This window comes from Nomascus leucogenys, chromosome 9 (genome assembly GCF_006542625.1).
Source record: "Nomascus leucogenys isolate Asia chromosome 9, Asia_NLE_v1, whole genome shotgun sequence".
Lineage (NCBI taxonomy): Eukaryota > Metazoa > Chordata > Mammalia > Primates > Hylobatidae > Nomascus > Nomascus leucogenys.
This window is the reverse complement of record NC_044389.1, coordinates 65,881,522-65,898,892: the sequence shown is the minus strand read 5'-3', so window position 1 is coordinate 65,898,892 and position 17,371 is coordinate 65,881,522. Positions and strand designations below refer to the sequence as shown.

Here is a 17,371-nt window from a genome sequence, read left to right as displayed (position 1 = left end):
ACAGCACTTATCACCTTCTAACATACTACACAATTTTGTATTTATTTATCTGTTTCGTGTACTAGAATGTAAGAAAAAATATAAGTGAGCAATTATATACATCCTATATATAGTCATCCAATATCCACTATTTACTATACTTTTGTCCTGTTTCCAAAGGAATTCCCACCAACACTTGGGCTGCATTTCTCCAGTCTTCTTCTTTCTCATATATAGATGCAAGATGCTGTCTTATGGAAGCAACCTGGAATAATAGGTATACATGTCAAATTATTTCAACTGACATTAGTAACTAATTAAAATAAATAGGAAAGTTATTCTAAAGTGGCAATTCAACATACTAAGCTGCCAAGTAAACAGTAAAAGTTTATCAAGACCACCCAAGTTTTCCTATGAATTTTGCATTTACAGAATATCAAAGTAGTGAACGGAAGCAAAACATTTCTGCAATGTGGATTATGGCAAACTATTATAGTTTAAACGTTAAATTTAGCTTGTATGTTCCTGCATACACGATGCTGGAGTTTTCCTGTGTTTTCAGCTGAAATACCAATTTTACTGATTTTAAAAAATTGTCTAGAGAGCAATATTTGGTTCACAAAATCAAATTTTACTTTATAAGCAAATGTCAGTTGGAGTTGTAACAACCTAAGATTTACTTGATTTTGCATCGTAAAATGCTGTTTGGCACACTGTTTTGTCAAAAATGAAACTGGATGATTATCTCCTTTAAGAATTTAATAATATCAGATTCTCAAAATAACTGCTGCTATCTCAAGTTAAAAAACCACTGCTCTAGATTTTTACCTGCTCCTCAAATGAAATGACTCTAGGCTGGATCTTTTCCAAGGTGAAGTGATAGATTTCTTTGGCTGTGCTATCAGGCAAGTTAGGAAGATGTGTGCAAAAATCAGTCAGCAACTGCCGCGAGATCACGAGACTGACATTCTCATTTACCACTTGTTTAAAAAAAAAAAAAAGATAAGAAAACATGAGCTGATAAATTGTCATTAAACAATCAACCTTTACTTAAAATTAATACTAACAACAATCTATACTAGTGCAGCCTTCAATGCATTATTCAAGGATTTCCATACCCCTATCATTTTATATTACATCATCAGTTTTCCTTATGCTGAAATACTTGATTGCACAATGACTATACAAAAACAGTAAAAATAGGCTGGTGTGGTGGCTCACGCCTGTAATCTCAGCACTTTGGGAGGCCGAGGCAGGCGGATCATGACATCAGGAGTTTGAGACCAGCCTGACCAATGTGGTGAAACCCTGTCTCTACTAAAAATACAAAAAAAAAAAAAAAAATTAGTCAGGCATGGTGGCAGGCACCTGTAGCCCCAGCTACTCAGGAGGCTAAGGCAAGAGAATCACTTGAACCTGGGACGCTGAGGTTGCAGTGAGCTGAGATCGCAGCACCGTACTCCAGCCTGGGCAACAGAGCTAGACTCTGTCTCAAAATTAATTCATTCATTAATTAATTGAAAATTTTTAAAAAACAGTAAAAATAACACAACTTTTCTAAGAAATAGAAATAATTGAAAAAAGTTTTAAAAGTTGATAATTTTATCTCATTTTTCTACAAAGTGAAGTCACAAAAACACCTATATTTTTATTTATGTCCTTATATCCTACCTTGTTCCAAAAAGGAGTTAAAAAAGAAAACAGTAAAATAATTTTCATGAAATTTAAATAAAGCAAGTGCTGCCAGTGCAGTTATTGCCACTTATACTTTCCCAATAAAAACAATAAATAAGAACTTCAGTGAGCACTAGATGTACTGACATTATTTATAAACATTTACAAGGTATTATTTTATGTGATTAAGCTCTGGAGCCACACTGCTTCTACCACTACTGACTATATGACTTCAGACAAGAAACTTAACTTCTCTGTGCTTCTCTGTGCTTCTGTTTCCTTATGTGTAACATCTATTTCATAAGGTTGTTATGAAGCTTAAATGCAATAATATACACAAAGCACTTTAAACAATACCTGGCACATAGCACTCAACAAATGTTACTATTATAACTATCATTTTAAATGCATCATTCTTGTAAACTATTGCTAGATAAATTATTCAAGTCTTTTATTATTATTATTGTTATTTTATTTATTTATTTTTTTTTTTGAGACGGAGTCTCGCTCTGTCACCCAGGCTGGAGTGCAGTGGCACAATCTCGGCTCACTGCAAGCTCCACCTCCCGGGTTCATGCCATTCTCCTGCCTCAGCCTCCCGAGTAGCTGGTACTACAGGCACCCGCCACCATGCCCGGCTAATTGTTTTATATTTTTAGTAGAGACGGGGTTTCACCGTGTTAGCCAAAATGGTCTCGATCTCCTGACCTCGTGATCCGCCCATCTCGGTGTCCCAAAGTGCTGGGATTACAGGCGTAAGCCACAGCCCCAGCCAATTATTCAAGTCTTAAAGCAGCAGTTAATATGAAAACAAGTGATTCAAAAACTGTTCAGTTGATGTAAATGATTTTAACAGTAGACTGCTCTTCCTGGTGGTTCACTGGATTCAAAGCTTATACAAAGATCAAAATATATGTTTTTTAATTGTTTTTTTGAAACAGTCTTACTGCTGCCTAGGCTGGATCACAGTGATGCAACCTCAGCTCACTTCAGTCTCAACCACCGGGGCTCAAGCAGTCTTCCCACCTCAGCTTCCCAAGTAGCTGGGACTACAGGCATGTACACCATGCCAGACTAATTTTCGTATTTTTTTGTAGAGACGAGATTTCTCCACATTGCCCACGCTGGTTTTGAACTCCTGAGCTCAAGTGATCCCTTGGCTGGGTGCCATGACTATACCTGTAATCGCAAAGTGTTGGGATTACAGGCATGAGCCACCGTGCCCAGCCAAGATCAAAGTTATAAAAAGCATTATTCTTCTGCTACTACCGTGCAAAGTTCTTAATAAACCACTCCTAACAGTTTTTTTGAAACCATTGCTAGTTTATCTCACATCAGAGGCCATGATTTTTTAAGGCAGTAACCTTTTAAGTTTTAAGGCAGTAACTTTTTAAGGCAGTATTTTTTTAAGGCAGTTGTAATTAATTAATCACATATTAATTGGAATTCATTATTGGGTAATACTGGATGTGACTGAGAAAACAGTTTCATTACAAGTGTCATTAGGCATTTAAGTTACCATACAAGCTGGTATTACTGAGGGAAATATAAGCAAGTAAGAGCAGTGTATCAGAAAACCTAGTTTCTGATCTGGGCTCTGCCAGCTAAATGTCCTTGAAAAAAAGTTACTTAATCCTGAGACTTGTCTTACAATATAGTATACAGGGATACCTGTACCTATATGTTCTAGTCACAGGGTTATTAAAAGGAGCCTATGTGACAGGTAATGTGTGTGAAAACACACTGTAAAGCACTATCAGATATCATTAATGATGTGAACTCACTATAAAATTCCGGCCTGAATTTTGAGTAATTTTCAAGATAACTGGATATGTTTGAAGTCAGGTAGTGTGGAAAAGTTTCTGGAAGAATGAAAATTTCTAGTTCCCAATTCAACAAACATAAACATTAATAACAGCTAATTCTTGTGTAACATTTATTATATTCCAGGTCCTATTCTAAGCACTTTACTATGTATATTAACTCATTTAACGTCCCAATAATTCTACAGAGTAGAATTTTACTGTACTACAGTAAGGTACTACAGAGTACATTTTAGGTACATTAGATGTACTACAGAGTACATTTTAAAGAGGAAAAGGAGGCGCAGAGAGGTTAAATAATTGACCCAAGATCACACAGCTCATAAAATAGCATACCAGGATTTGAATCCAAACTATTCTCTTTACTATTATGCTATATTGTCCCTTATCAGCTAGTATAACAACAATAACCATACAAAACTTTAATTAGGATTGTAATTCTGAAGATAATTCACTGAAAATTAATCAAGTTGTAAATAGTTTAAATTCTAAAATCAATCAATCTCAATGCATATTTAATATGGATAATTTGATATAAAACAAGGCTTGAGAGAACTTTAAAGTCCTAGCTCAGTAATACAAGGCAAGCATGAAATTTCCATTTCACTTACTTGCTTCCACAAAGGCTTTCAAAGCTTCTAGTTGTTCTGCTCCAGATAACTGAATGGCTTTTTCCAGGATCTGACGATACCTACAACAGTACCAAATGAAAATAATGTTCTGAGGGTACTATATTTTCTAATGCAAACTTTGATGTGTATTTATTCATTTCTACTTACCCTGGTTTCTTTCATAGTACTATAGTTTGTGGTTTTCTTTATAGTATAACACAAATTTTTTTTTAAAGTTTCTAGTCTATCACAAGAAATATTAAACCTATAATTATATAAGGTACCACTTCATCTAGTTTTCAGTATAGTATACCAGAAGTTTTTAAGTTTTCAAGCTCATCACAAGAAAGAGTGAATCTGTAATTCTGTTACTGAATCTAAGGTGTCACTTTTTCTTGAAGGTTTTATTTTTGAATTTAAACTACAAAGTCAATTTCCTTTCAAATGCCTTAAAAGATAAGCTATAGGCCGGGCGCGGTGGCTCACGCCTGTAATCCCAGCACTTTGGGAGGCCGAGGCGGGTGGATCACGAGGTCAGGAGATCGAGACCATCCTGGCTAACACAGTGAAACCCCGTCTCTACTAAAAATACAAAAAATTAGCCGGGTGACGTGGTGGGCGCCTGTAGTCCCAGCCACTCGGGAGGCTGAGGCAGGAAAATGGAGTGAACCCCCGGGGGGCAGAGCCTGCAGTGAGCCAAGATCGCGCCACTGCACTCTCCAGCCTGGGCGACAGACAGACTCTGTCTCAAAAAAAAAAAAAAAAAAAAAAGATAAGCTATATTTCCTTCAACTGTGCAATACACAGACACACAAAAACATTATTTGAGGTGACCTGAATCTTTTCCTCTTACAGGCCTAATGTATGTAGGGTCACCAACAATAGGATAATGTTGACCAGGCAACGAAACCAAACATTAAAGACTGAATGTCTTAGTCTGTACAAAATAAACTTCACCAAGCCAAATGCACTGATAGAATACCATTTATGCTGTCAGACAGTACCTACTTATTCTTTATTTGCATTCAGATCTAATAACTATTCTACCTAATATCTGTGACCACACAAGCTCCACGAGGACAGGAATTTTTGTGTTTTGTTGTCTGCTATGTAGACAATTATCTCAAACAATTCTTGGCACATCATAAGCACTCAAATATTCAACAGTATTAGTAATATTTTATTTCTTAATGAGTGGTTAGTATATGAGTGTTATACTATTCTTCTGTTTTTGTTGTTGTTGTTTTTGAAGACAGAGTCTTGCTCTGTCACCCAGGCTGGAGTGCAGTGGCGCAATCTTGGCTCACTGCAACCTCCGCCTCCCAGGTTCAAGCGATTCTCCTGCCTCAGCCTCCTGAGTAGCTGGGATTACAGGCATGCACCACCACACCCGGCTAATTTTTTTATTTTTAGTAAAGACAGGGTTTCACCATGTTGGTCAGGCTGGTCTCAAACTCCCGACCTCATGATCCGCCCACCTTGGCCTCCCAAAGTGCTGGGATTACAGGCGTGAGCCACCGTGCCCAGCCTATACTATTCTTTATCTCTTTTGTCTTAATCATTTTTTTTTTTTTTTTTTTTTTTGAGATGGAGTCTTGCTCTGTCACCCAGGCTGGAGTGCACTGGCACGATCTTGGCTCACTGCAACCTCCGCCTCCCAGGTTCAAGCAATTCTCCTGCCTCAGCCTCCGGAGTAGCAAGGACTACAGGCACGCACCACCACGTGTGGCTAATTTTTGTATTTTTTGTAGAGATGGGGTTTCCCCATGTTGGCCAGGCTGGTCTCGAACTCCTGACCTCAGGTGATCTGCCCACCTCGGGCTCCCACAGTGCTGGGATTACAGGCGTAAGCCGCCACACCCAGCCAATTGTAATATTTTTTAAAAGCATTAAATACATTTTACAAACCTCATAGCATTGCAATTATTCAGAAAGTCATCCAGAATAGAGTTACGAAATAAATATACAAAAATAGAGCCTGAACTCATTCAGACTTATGACTTTTATTTTGTAGGGCACACCCTCAAGCCACCACTCAGCATTACTGACTCTCAACTCATACAAAATTCCCACAGCCTTGGTTATCTGATTTCTCAAAACCACAATGAATCAAAGTGACTTTAAGAAAGCAGATATACTGATAGAAAAGATAGCAAATTCCAAAAGAAGAAATAAATTATTCTAAGAAAGCAAGGAAATATTAAGTTTTTAGAAAATTATATTTTCAATATTGCTAAGTTTGAGGGTCCTTAAAAGATAAATTACTTTATGGCCCTGGGCATGCTTTCAGATAAGTTATACATTCAATGGTTTGTTTTTTTTTTTTTATATATTTAATTAAATCAAGGGTTATGGCTAAGATCTCTTACATTTATATCCTCTTAGATTATTTTATACTAACAACATTATATTCAAAGGTAATAGTGTCTCACTTATATAAATTTGCTAATTAACCTAAGTTGTTTTGTGGTTGTTTTTTTTTTTTTTTTTTTGGAAAGGAGTCTCGTTCTGTTGCCCAGGCTGGAGTGCAATGGCACGATCTTGGCTCACTGCAACCTCCACTTCCCAGATTCAAGCGATTCTCCTGCCGCAGCCTCCCAAGTAGCTGGGACTACAGGCGTGCAGCACCACACCTGGCTAATTTTTGTATTTTTAGTGGAGATGGGGTTTCACCATATTGGTCAGGCTGGTCTTGAACTCCTGACCTCGTGGTCCACCCGCCTCTGCCTCCCAAAATGTGTTTTGTGGTTGTTATGGTTTTTTTTTTTTTTTTTTTTTTTTGAGACAGGGTCTCACTCTGTCGCCCAGGCTAGAGTGCAGTGACATGATCATAGCTCACTGTAACCTCCAATTCCTGGGCTCAAACAATCCTCCTGCTTCTGCCTCCTGAGTAGCTAGGACTACACACATGTGCCACCACCCCTGGTTAACTGTTCTTTTCTTTTTGTAGAGATGGGGTCTCACTACATTGCCCAAACTGGTCTCCAACTTCTGGACTCAAGCAATCCTCCCAACTCAGGTCTCCCCAAGTGCTGGGATTACAGGCTTGAGCCACTGTGCCTGGCCTAACCTAAGTTTTAACAGATAGTTTCATAATCAATCAACTAATCTGTATTGGGAATAGGAAGAAAAAACGAAAACAAATCAACCTCAAAAGTGATCAAAGTTTTACACTCATCAAATTATATAACTTATAGAGGCCTTAGAAATTGCCTACATAAATTCCCAATTTTATAAATGAATACATTGAGGGCCAGTCACAGTGGCTCATGCCTGTAATCCTAGCACTTTGAGAGGCCAAGGCAGGTAGATCACTTGAGTGCAGGAGTTCAAGACCAGCCTGGGCAACGTGGTGAAACCCCATCTCTACAAAAAAAACACAAAAATTGGTTGGGTGTGGTGGCTCATGCCTGTAATCCCAGCACTTTGGGAGGCCAAGGCAGGCAGATGGCTTGAGCTCAGGAGTTCGAGACCAGTCTGAGCAACATAGTAAAACCTCATCTCTACCAAAAATATAAAAAATTAGCCAGGCACAGTGGCACGCACCTGTGGTGCCAGCTACTTGGGAGGCTGAGGTGGGAGGATCGCCTGAGCCCAGGAGGTGGAGGCTGCAGTGAGCTGAGATCTTGCCACTGCAACTCCAACCTGGGCAACAGAGTGATATCTCGTCTCAAAAATAAAAATTTTAAAAATAAAAAAAAATACAAAAATTAGCCAGGTGTGGTGGCGTGTGCCTGGACAGAGCAAGACCCCGTCTCAAAAAAAAAAAAAGTGAGGTACAGCACTGTGGCTACATTACATGCTCCCTTGCTCCTCTAATATGTAAATTCTAATATCTAAGAACAGAGATTACTTTTTCACAATAACATAAAATGACTAACAAACCTGTTTTAAACCAGGAACTTAAACAGAAATTTAATACTGCCATATAAAATCATCCCAAAGTGTTAATTGAGTCCTTAGGCATTTTAAGATGCTATATGAGATTCTGTGTATCATACTAAAAAGTTTTTAAATGACCTTAGTATTTGAAGATCGCATGGCTGAGAAGACAAAGGGGAAGATTAAAAATAAAAAGTTAATATGTCAAGTGTTAAATTACAATACGGCCAGGTGCGGTGGCTCACGCCTGTAATCCCAGCACTTTAGGAGGCTGAGGTGGGCAGATCACTTGAGGTCAAGAGTTCGAGACCAGCCTGGCCAACATGGTGAAACCCTGTCTCTACTAAAAATACAAAAATTAGCTGGGTGTGGTGGCACGTGCCTATAATCTCAGCTACTTGGAAGGCTGAGGCATGAGAACCACTTGAACCTGGGAAGCAGAAGTTGCAGTGAGCTGAGATCCCGCTGCTGCACTTCAGCCTGGGTGACAGAGCGAAATTCTATCTCAAAAAAAAAAAAGCATTAAATTACAATAATACAAAAACAAAAGTTACGATAAAACTGAACAATATAAGCAATATGACAAATGAAGAGGTAATATATTAACTCAAAAGAGAGTAAGGCCAGGCGAAGTGGCTCACACCTGTAATCCCAGCACTTTGGGAGGCCAAGGAAGATGATCGCTTGAGGCCAGGAGTTCAAGACCAGCCTGGCCAACATGGAGAAACCCCATCTCTACTAAACATATAAAAATTAGCCGAATGTGATGGTGCACCCCTGTAAGTCCCAGCTGCATGGGAGGCTGAGGCAGGAAAATCACTTGAACCCAGGAGGTGGAGGCTGCAGTGAGCCACTGTACTCCAGCCTTGACAGAGAGTAAAACAAAAATGGACTAGATTTGTCAAAGAAGGCTTCATAGATAATAATAGCTTTTTATATGAGTACTCAGTATACAAAGAGAAATGTGACTGATATGGAGAATGTGACAAGTGCCAAATATTTTCTTCCTTAAAAAAATTTGGCCAGGCGCAGTGGCTCACGCCTGTAAGCTCAGCACTTTGGGAGGCTGAGGTGGGCAGATCACCTGAGGTCAGGAGTTCGAGACCAGCCTGCCCAACATGGCGAAACCCCGTCTCTACTAAAAACACACAAATTAGCCGGGCGTGGTGGCGTGTGCCTGTAGTCCCAGCTACTCGGGAGGCTGAGGCAGAAGAATCACTTGAACCCGGGAGGTGGAGGTTGTAGTAAGCCGAGATCGTGCCACTGCACTCCAGCCTGGGCGACAGAGTGAGATTCCATCTCAAAAAAAAAAAAGAAATTTATGGAGGAAAATAAGTTTTATTTCTAAGGCATCGTACGTCTCTCCTATTCATTTATCATCAGCGAATTGAGCATCTTTTACATATATAAACCAAAGTTAAGTATGTTGATTCCTAATTTCTTGGCACTTGAATCTGGAGGTAAATAAAGCATAAATAAAGCATGAAAATGTACCACAGTCATCATTTAAGATCACAATGGGTGGTAAAGGTAGGTATTAACAGATCTTCCACTTACAGTAATGGTGAACCAAATGACTGGACCAACCCTCCCTCAAAAAAAAAAAAAAAGCCAACATAAAAAGCTGAAAGAAATGAAAAAAAAAAATTTAATTGCATAAAATCTTAACAAGAAAGGGAAAATGAGGAAAATAAGATAAACCATATATTCTGTCTAAAGGCATTTGCTGACTGTGGAAAGATGGCTAAGAGGTAGAGTGGCACTTCTTGTAGGGAGGAGAAGGCAGGCTCGCTGCAAATCTGCTGGAAGCACTGAGAAGCAAGCTGCCATTTCTGGCAGACTAATAGAGCTGCACAAATCAGAATGGAAGTTCCATATTCTGCCAAAGGAGGAGACACATACTTTGGAAGTAAGGTTACAAATTCTATCCCAAGACCACCCAGGTAAACCAAAAAAATTCTGAAGCCTTGATTCTACACTGTTAGCACCCTCAGGTAACGAAATTTCTCTCTAGAATCAACAAAAGCAACAGACAATCGCAACAACCAACGACGTCAAATACTGACTGGAGTTATCAGAAAGAGCATGATACGATTATGCTTACAATGTTCATGGGGATAAAGACAAGCTTTAAAGTTTCAGCAACAGACCAGGAACCATAAAAAGTATCACTGGAAAAAAGAACCACCAGAAATTACAGAGCTAAAAAATACAACCCAACTTAGAAACTCAATGGAGTACTTAGCAGATTAAACACAGTTGAAGAAGTGATAAACTAGAAGGTCGTCCTGAAGAACTAATCCAGAATAAAGCATTGAAATGGAAAAGACAGAGTAAGAGGCCTAGAGGTTACAGTCAGTGGGCCTGACAGGGATTTCACTGGAGCCTAGAGGAGAAACAGAATGGGGCAGAGGCAACATTTAAAGAGATACAGGCCAAAGCACAGTAGCCCACACCTGTAATCCCAACACTTTTGTAGGCCGAGGCAGGAGAATCCCTTGAGCCCAGGAGTTCAAGACCTGCCTGGGCAACATAGGGCGACCCCATCTCTACCAAAAAAAAGTTTTTAAATTAGCCAGGCATGGTGTCCTGTGCCTATAGTCCCAGCTACTCAGGAGGCTAAGGCGAGAAGATTGCTTGAGCCAAGCATGTTAAGGCTGCAGTGAGCCATGATCTCTCTACTGCACTCAAGCCAGGGCAACAGAGCAAGACCCTGTCTCTAAAATAAAATAAAGAGATATAACTGAAGACATCTCAAGACTGATGAAACAATTTAATCCATTGATTCAGGAAACCCAGTGAAGCTTAACCAGGATAATGTGACAGAGTGCTTACAAAAAACGGCCACAATAATTTCACTCCCAGTACCCATGTCCCTTTACTATATAACTTTGTAGCTCTTCATATCAAAAGGTAGAGTTTATTTCCCTACCCTTTGAATCTGCGGTTAACCAATAAAACATGGTAGAAATGAAGTGCTAGTTCTAAGCCTAGACCTTGAGAGGCCTTGTATGTGTTTGTCTTTTGGAACCCTGCTGCTGTCACAGGAACAGGCCCAGACTAACTTACTGGCTAATGAGATATGTAGCCCAGTCAACTATATTGCCCCAGCCAACAAGCCAGCCAATCCACAGAAGCAGAGCTGCCTACCTGGCTTGGCCGGCAGCTAACTATAGACCCACATGGGAGCCCATGTGGAACCAAGACCATGTGGAGCAGAAAAGAACCATACAGCTGGGCCCAATCCAAACTACTAACCTACAGAATTATAATCTAAATAAGTGACTGTTGTTTTAAGCCCTAAGTTTTGGGGTTTATTTCACAGCAAAGGGTAACTGACATAGAAAAGTAAAAACAAATCCACAGACATATCATAATGAAGCTACACAAAATTCAAGACAAAATCTTAAAAACAGGTAAGTACTGGCCAGGCGCAGTGGCTCACGCCTGTAATCCCAGCACCTTGGGAGGCCGAGGCAGGTGGATCACAAGGTCAAGAGATCGAGACCATCCTGGCCAACATGGTGAAACCCTGTCTCTACTAAAAATACAAAAAAAAAAGTAGTCGGGTGTGGTGGCATGCACCTGTAGTCCCAGCTACTTGGGAGGCTGAGGCAGGAGAATCGGTTGAACCCAGGAGGCAGAGGTTGCAGTGAGCCGAGATCACGCCACTGCACTCCAGCCTAGGCAACAAGAGTGAAATTCCGTCTCAAAACAAAACAAAACAAACAAACAAAAACAGGTAAGTGCTAATATAATTTTTAGGAGAGAGAAATCATTGGATGGGGTTGATCTTTAAACATTCTAAGTATTTCAATTTAATAACAGTAGGAAGACAGGCATTCTAGGCAAAAATAATCACTATCTGAAGTGTAGTCAATTTTTTTGTGTGAAAATAAGGCCAAAAAGGTAGATGTGTTTGTTTAGAGTTAAGGGCTCGTAGGCAAGCAGACATGGACTGTCTTCTAGCTTCACCACTAGCTGTGTGACCTCAGGGCAAGGTATTTCAACTCTGTACTTTGGTTTTCTCTTATTATAATGTAAATAATATCACCTACTATCACCTACTCCTACTTGTTAAGGATTTTTAAATGTAAGTAATGTTGTGCTTCGCACAGTAAACTCTAGATGTTACCAACTTTCACTCTAGAGATGAAAACCACTAAAACTTGTGTTTGGGACAACAGAGAGAGAATCAGAATCTGAGTTAGAAGGGGCCTTTGAGGTCTATCCTCAATATAGTCTATCCTCTGTTGTGGCTCTCCTATTCTAAAGCTTTATGTGAGATAATAAACACAACGCATAATATGCACAAAAACAGCCTATAAAATGGAGGAAATGCTTTTCCTCTGGCTAATTTCTTATATAAACTTTAGACAGCTGTGTTAATTCACAGTTACGGGAAAGCATTTCTAATTGAGTTTTTAACAAGAAAACGAGCATAGTCTGGTAGGTTTAAAATGAGCTTTTTAGAGTAGATGAACCTGGATTCAAATACAAGCGCTGCGCCTTTCTAGCTATTCATTAATTCAACCACATTTATTGAACAACTACTGTTATAGATATCCCAATTGCTAGGAACACACAGTATTGATGTTTTAGAAACAATGTATTCCATTATTCTTTAATATGGAATCCTTTGTTACTCAGCTCCTAAAAAAAAAACCCAAAAACCTTCATTAAAAGTACATACAAGATTACCGGTGCTGGAGAGGGTGTGGAGAAATAGGAACACTTTTACGCTGTTGGTGGGACTGTAAACTAGTTCAACCATTGTGGAAGTCAGTGTGGTGATTCCTCAGGGATCTAGAACTAGAAATACCATTTGACCCAGCCATCCCATTACTGGGTATATACCCAAAGGACTATAAATCATGCTGCTATAAAGACACATGCACACGTATGTTTATTGCGGCACTATTCACAATAGCAAAGAGTTGGAACCAACCCAAATGTCCAACAACGATAGACTGGATTAAGAAAATGTGGCACATATACACCATGGAATACTATGCAGCCATAAAAAATGATGAGTTCATGTCCTTTGTAGGGACATGGATGAAACTGGAAAACATCATTCTCGGTAAACTATCGCAAGGACAAAAAACCAAACACCACATGTTCTCACTCATAGGTGGGAATTGAACAATGAGAACTCATGGACACAGGAAGGGGAACATCACACTCCGGGGACTGTTGTGGGGTTGGGGGAGGGGGGAGGGACAGCATTAGGAGATATACCTAATGCTAAATGACGAGTTAATGGGTGCAGGAAATCAACATGGCACATGGATACATATGTAACAAAACTGCACATTGTGCACATGTACCCTAAAACCTAAAGTATAATAATAAAAAAATAAAAAAATAAAAAAAAGTACATACAAGAAAAAATACATTAAAAAAAAACAACACTGATATACTTCAAGGGTATTTCTCTTAAAGCATATAGCTGGTAGAACTGATGATGTTGTAAGGATAAATATCCTGCTACATTCTTGCCCACATAGGAACTGCAGGCAAGGCCAAGACTTTTCTCAGAAAGCAGCTCTGAAGGAGTTACTGGCTAACACTGCACTGGCTATCAGTTATCAAGCACATTATTTCATTTAATCTTCACAATAACACCATGTGGCAGACTGCGACAGTAATGGCTTCCAATGAATCGTGTCTCTCTCTGTCCAGGCTCCTTTGCAATGTAACTTTGCCACTAAAGAGGTAGCAGTAAGCTCCATTTCCCCTCCCCTTGAATCTGGGCTGGTCTTCTGATTTACTTTGACCAGTACTAGAGAACTGATGTGAGACTTCCTGAGCTATCCTTAAGAGGTCTTGCGACTTCCCCTCTCACAGGCACCTAAGAAAGTCCAAGCTAAACTACTGATGAGAGACTATGTGCATAGAGAGAGAGATCTAGCCAAGAGCAACATATGCATGTGAGTCCAGCCTCAGGTGAGTTGCCAGCTGACTATATCTGCATTAGTGAGCCCAGACAAGACCAGCAAAGCAGTCCAGTCAACCCATAGAATCCTGAGAAATCATAGTTGTTTTACACTAGTAAGTTTTCTGTTTGTTACAGAGCAACAGATAACTGAAGCACCCTTTAAGTACTATTGTTTATCTCCAATTCAGACCTGAAGAAGTAAATATTTAAGTTTCAGAATTCTGCAAATACTTGAAAAGCTCTATTTCTTTTGATAACTAATGCACTTATTTTTCTTTTACAAAATAAAAAGTAAAGGAAGCATGGGGAAAAAATATAATCTGGTTTTACTTTCATCCATATCTATAAAAATTACAAGCAAAAAGGATTGAGCCATGAAGACATATTTAACTTATTTCCAACCCATACAATAAGTGAATATATATTTACTGACAGCTTAATAGTAACAACAACAATCTTACTGCACTTTCTATATGTCAGGTACTGTTCTAGGTGATATAAGTGTGGTAAGTATATATGCACACACATACTCATCTTGTCCTCAGATAATGTCAGACAAGAATAAGTCCTATTATTATCTTCATTTTCCTGAGTGGGAAAATGCAGCATAAAGTAGTTAAGCCCAAAATATACGGCTGAATTTCCCACTGATAAAAGTAGATTACACTTGCCACCAGAGAAAAGGCAGCCTAGCCTACTTAAAACAGTCAGAATTTCAATGACCAGGTTAGAACAGGTGTATCCCATTAATATACATCAAAGTGATTTCAGCTGTCAGGATGTAAATATTAAGATCAACTTGAGAGGCATATTTTATTTACTTATTTATTTATTTATGGAGACGGGAGTCTCACTATGTTGCCCAGGCTGGTCTAGAACTCCTGCCCTCAAATGATCCTCCCACCTCAGCCTCTCAGAGTGCTGGGATTACAGGCGTGAGCCACTGCACCCGGCCTAGAGAGGTATACTTTAAGCAGAAAGCATGTTCATTACAAAAGAGCAATGCTGTGACATCTACAAAGAGAAAATAAACAATATACGTCTACCTACCTATGCTTAATACTGTTGAACAACTGCTTGCAGAACAGGCACGTCACACATTTTAACTTGGAGTGAACCTAAGCATTCTATATAAATTTCGACAAAATTCGGATTCCTGCAAACATCACTATTCTAGACATCCTGACCCACGATATGAGCACATTCCGCCTATGTGCCTTCAGAGTTGGTGGCGGAGAAATACCCGAAACACAAGGACCCACAGAAGACAGTCTGAGTGGTCTGGACGACATGACAGCGGCCATACCTCCTCAACCTCAGCCAGCCCCAAGAAGCCATCTCCCCGAAAAACGCAGCATCAAGGCCCAAGAATATACATTTCTCTGAATCAAAAGAAAGGAGGAGGAAGGTCCAAAGAGAGGCCAGATTCGGTGTGAGGCCGGCCAGCGATGGGAAGAAGTACCAGGAAAGGCTACTAAGGCCAGGGTAGCAGTCGTCTCTCAGACCGCTCTTCCAAAATCCTAAGGGACCAGAAGGATTCTAATAAGAACTGAACAAGCTGACAATCATCTCAAGTCTATGACCTCGAAGGCCCCTGAACAAGGTCCCCTCCAGCTTTCTGCTTCTCCCAACATTTGCCTCCCCAGCCGACCTCAGGCCCGCCCCCTTGGACGTCAGGCCGGCTCCTAGCTTCACGCCCAAGAGCCGTGGCCAACCTAAGTAGATTAAGGCTGTGGCTTTCTTTCCCCACCTCTGTACTCCCGCGTTCCTGGGAAATACTCACTTGCCAGCCAGATCTTTATGAGAGCCGCTCGAATTCATGAGCTGGGCCAAATCCTGTCGCACGGATGCCGCCATCTTTCTCCCAGCTCAGCGGTGGATGCGGGGCCTCTGGCAGCCAAAAAGAAAACGAGTGTGGTCCTCCAGAGTGCCCCCAGAGGGAACCTGAGATGCTACAGAGTAGCGTCTGTGTGGGCCAGAGCGTCGGGTGTGGGAGCCTGGGCTAGCTCCGCCCCCAGGGTTGAGTGATGCGGAGCTCCACTCCTCAGGTCTGAGGCCTGCCCAGGCCTCTCCTACGGGCTCTGGCTCTCACGCTCGGACTTTGGATTGGCTGATGAACTCCAGTAGTGAGTCTCTGGTGTAACTCCAATAAGTAGCCGCTACATAAAACGACTGCGTTTTCGCAAAGTTCCGTTTCTCACGTCTGTGGTTTACCGTCCTTCGATCTTTCAGGCAGCGCTTAAACACTCTGTGGTAAAGAACGAGTTTTGTTTCCGATTCACCACAGACGATATTTTAGAAATGCAATTAAAAAGTCCCCATTCCTCCTCCCACTCCGTGCACTTTAGAATGGTTGATCAGACATTCCAGTTTGTCCAGTACAAAGCGATTTTCCCTCTGTCGTCCTGGAGTTATGATTAATATCCCCCCTTTCGGCCGGGCGCGGTGGCTCATGCCTGTAATCCCAGCACTTTGGGAGGCCGAGGCGGGCGGATCACGAGGTCAGGAGATCGAGGCCATCCTGGCTAACACGGTGAAACCCCGTCTCTACTAAAAATACAAAAAAATTAGCCGGGCGTAGGTGGTGCACTTCTGTAGTCCCAGCTACTCGGGAGGCTGGGGCAGGAGAATGGCGTGAACCCGGGAGGCGGAGTTTGCAGTGAGCCGAGATCGCGCCACTGCACTCCAGCCTGGGAGACACAGCGAGACTCGGTCTCGAAAAATAATAATAATAATAATAACATCCTCCCTTTCATTCTAGAAACCGTTCCATTTCAATGGAAGATTATATGGTCGCCTGCGTTTGTATAACATTCAATACTCATGTATTCTTACAGAATTTCTGCAAATACAAGCAACTATTAATAAATATAAAATTTTACCTCTCCTTTCACAAGTTAACACCACATAATTGTTCTGCCTTGTTTTTTGTTTTTTGTTTTTTTTTTTTTTTGCACTTTTCCTGGTACTATGGTTTGAAATAATTGTCTTCTCCAAAACTCATGTTGAGGGCTGGCGCCGTGGCTCACGTCTGTAATCCCAGCACTTCGGGAGGCCGAGGTGGATGGATCACCTGAGGTTGGGAGTTCGAGACCAGCCTGACCAACATAGAGAAACCCCGTCTCAACTAAAAATACAAAAATTAGCCGGGCGTGGTGGCGCATGCCTGTAATCCCAGCTACTCAGGAGGCTGAGGCAGGAGAACCCCTTGAAGCTGGGAGGCGAAGGTTGCGGTGAGCCAAGATTGCACCACTGCACTCCAGCCTGAGCAACAAGAGTGAAACTCCGTCTCAAAAAAAAAAAAAAAAGAGAGAAACAAACTACTCATGTTGAAACTTAATCTTTAATGTGGCAGTATTTAGAGGTGGGCCTTAAATAGGTGATTGGATCATGAGGGCAAAACCCTTGATCCATTCATGGATTAATGGGTTATCATGGGAGAGAACATGTGGCTTTATTAG

The 17,371-nt window shown here is 40.8% G+C and overlaps 1 protein-coding gene across 3 annotated transcripts in view; it reads right to left on the bottom strand.

The window, feature by feature from the left end:
* Positions 1 to 16,541, bottom strand: part of COPS4 (COP9 signalosome subunit 4) — a 42,393-nt gene extending 25,852 nt beyond the window's left edge. For 2 of the 3 annotated variants that reach the window (XM_030819076.1, XM_003265831.3), the window contains exons 1-4: positions 15,694 to 15,932; positions 4,088 to 4,167; positions 808 to 959; positions 141 to 244 (exon numbers count right to left, since the gene is read on the bottom strand). In XM_030819076.1, the coding sequence (XP_030674936.1) occupies positions 141 to 244; positions 808 to 959; positions 4,088 to 4,167; positions 15,694 to 15,767 (410 nt within the window). In that variant the 5' untranslated portion in view covers positions 15,768 to 15,932. Of the gene's footprint in view, positions 1 to 140; positions 245 to 807; positions 960 to 4,087; positions 4,168 to 15,693 lie in introns of all 3 variants that reach the window. The other variant, XM_003265832.2, reaches the window with a different exon arrangement.
* Between the last annotated feature and the right edge of the window lie 830 nt (positions 16,542 to 17,371).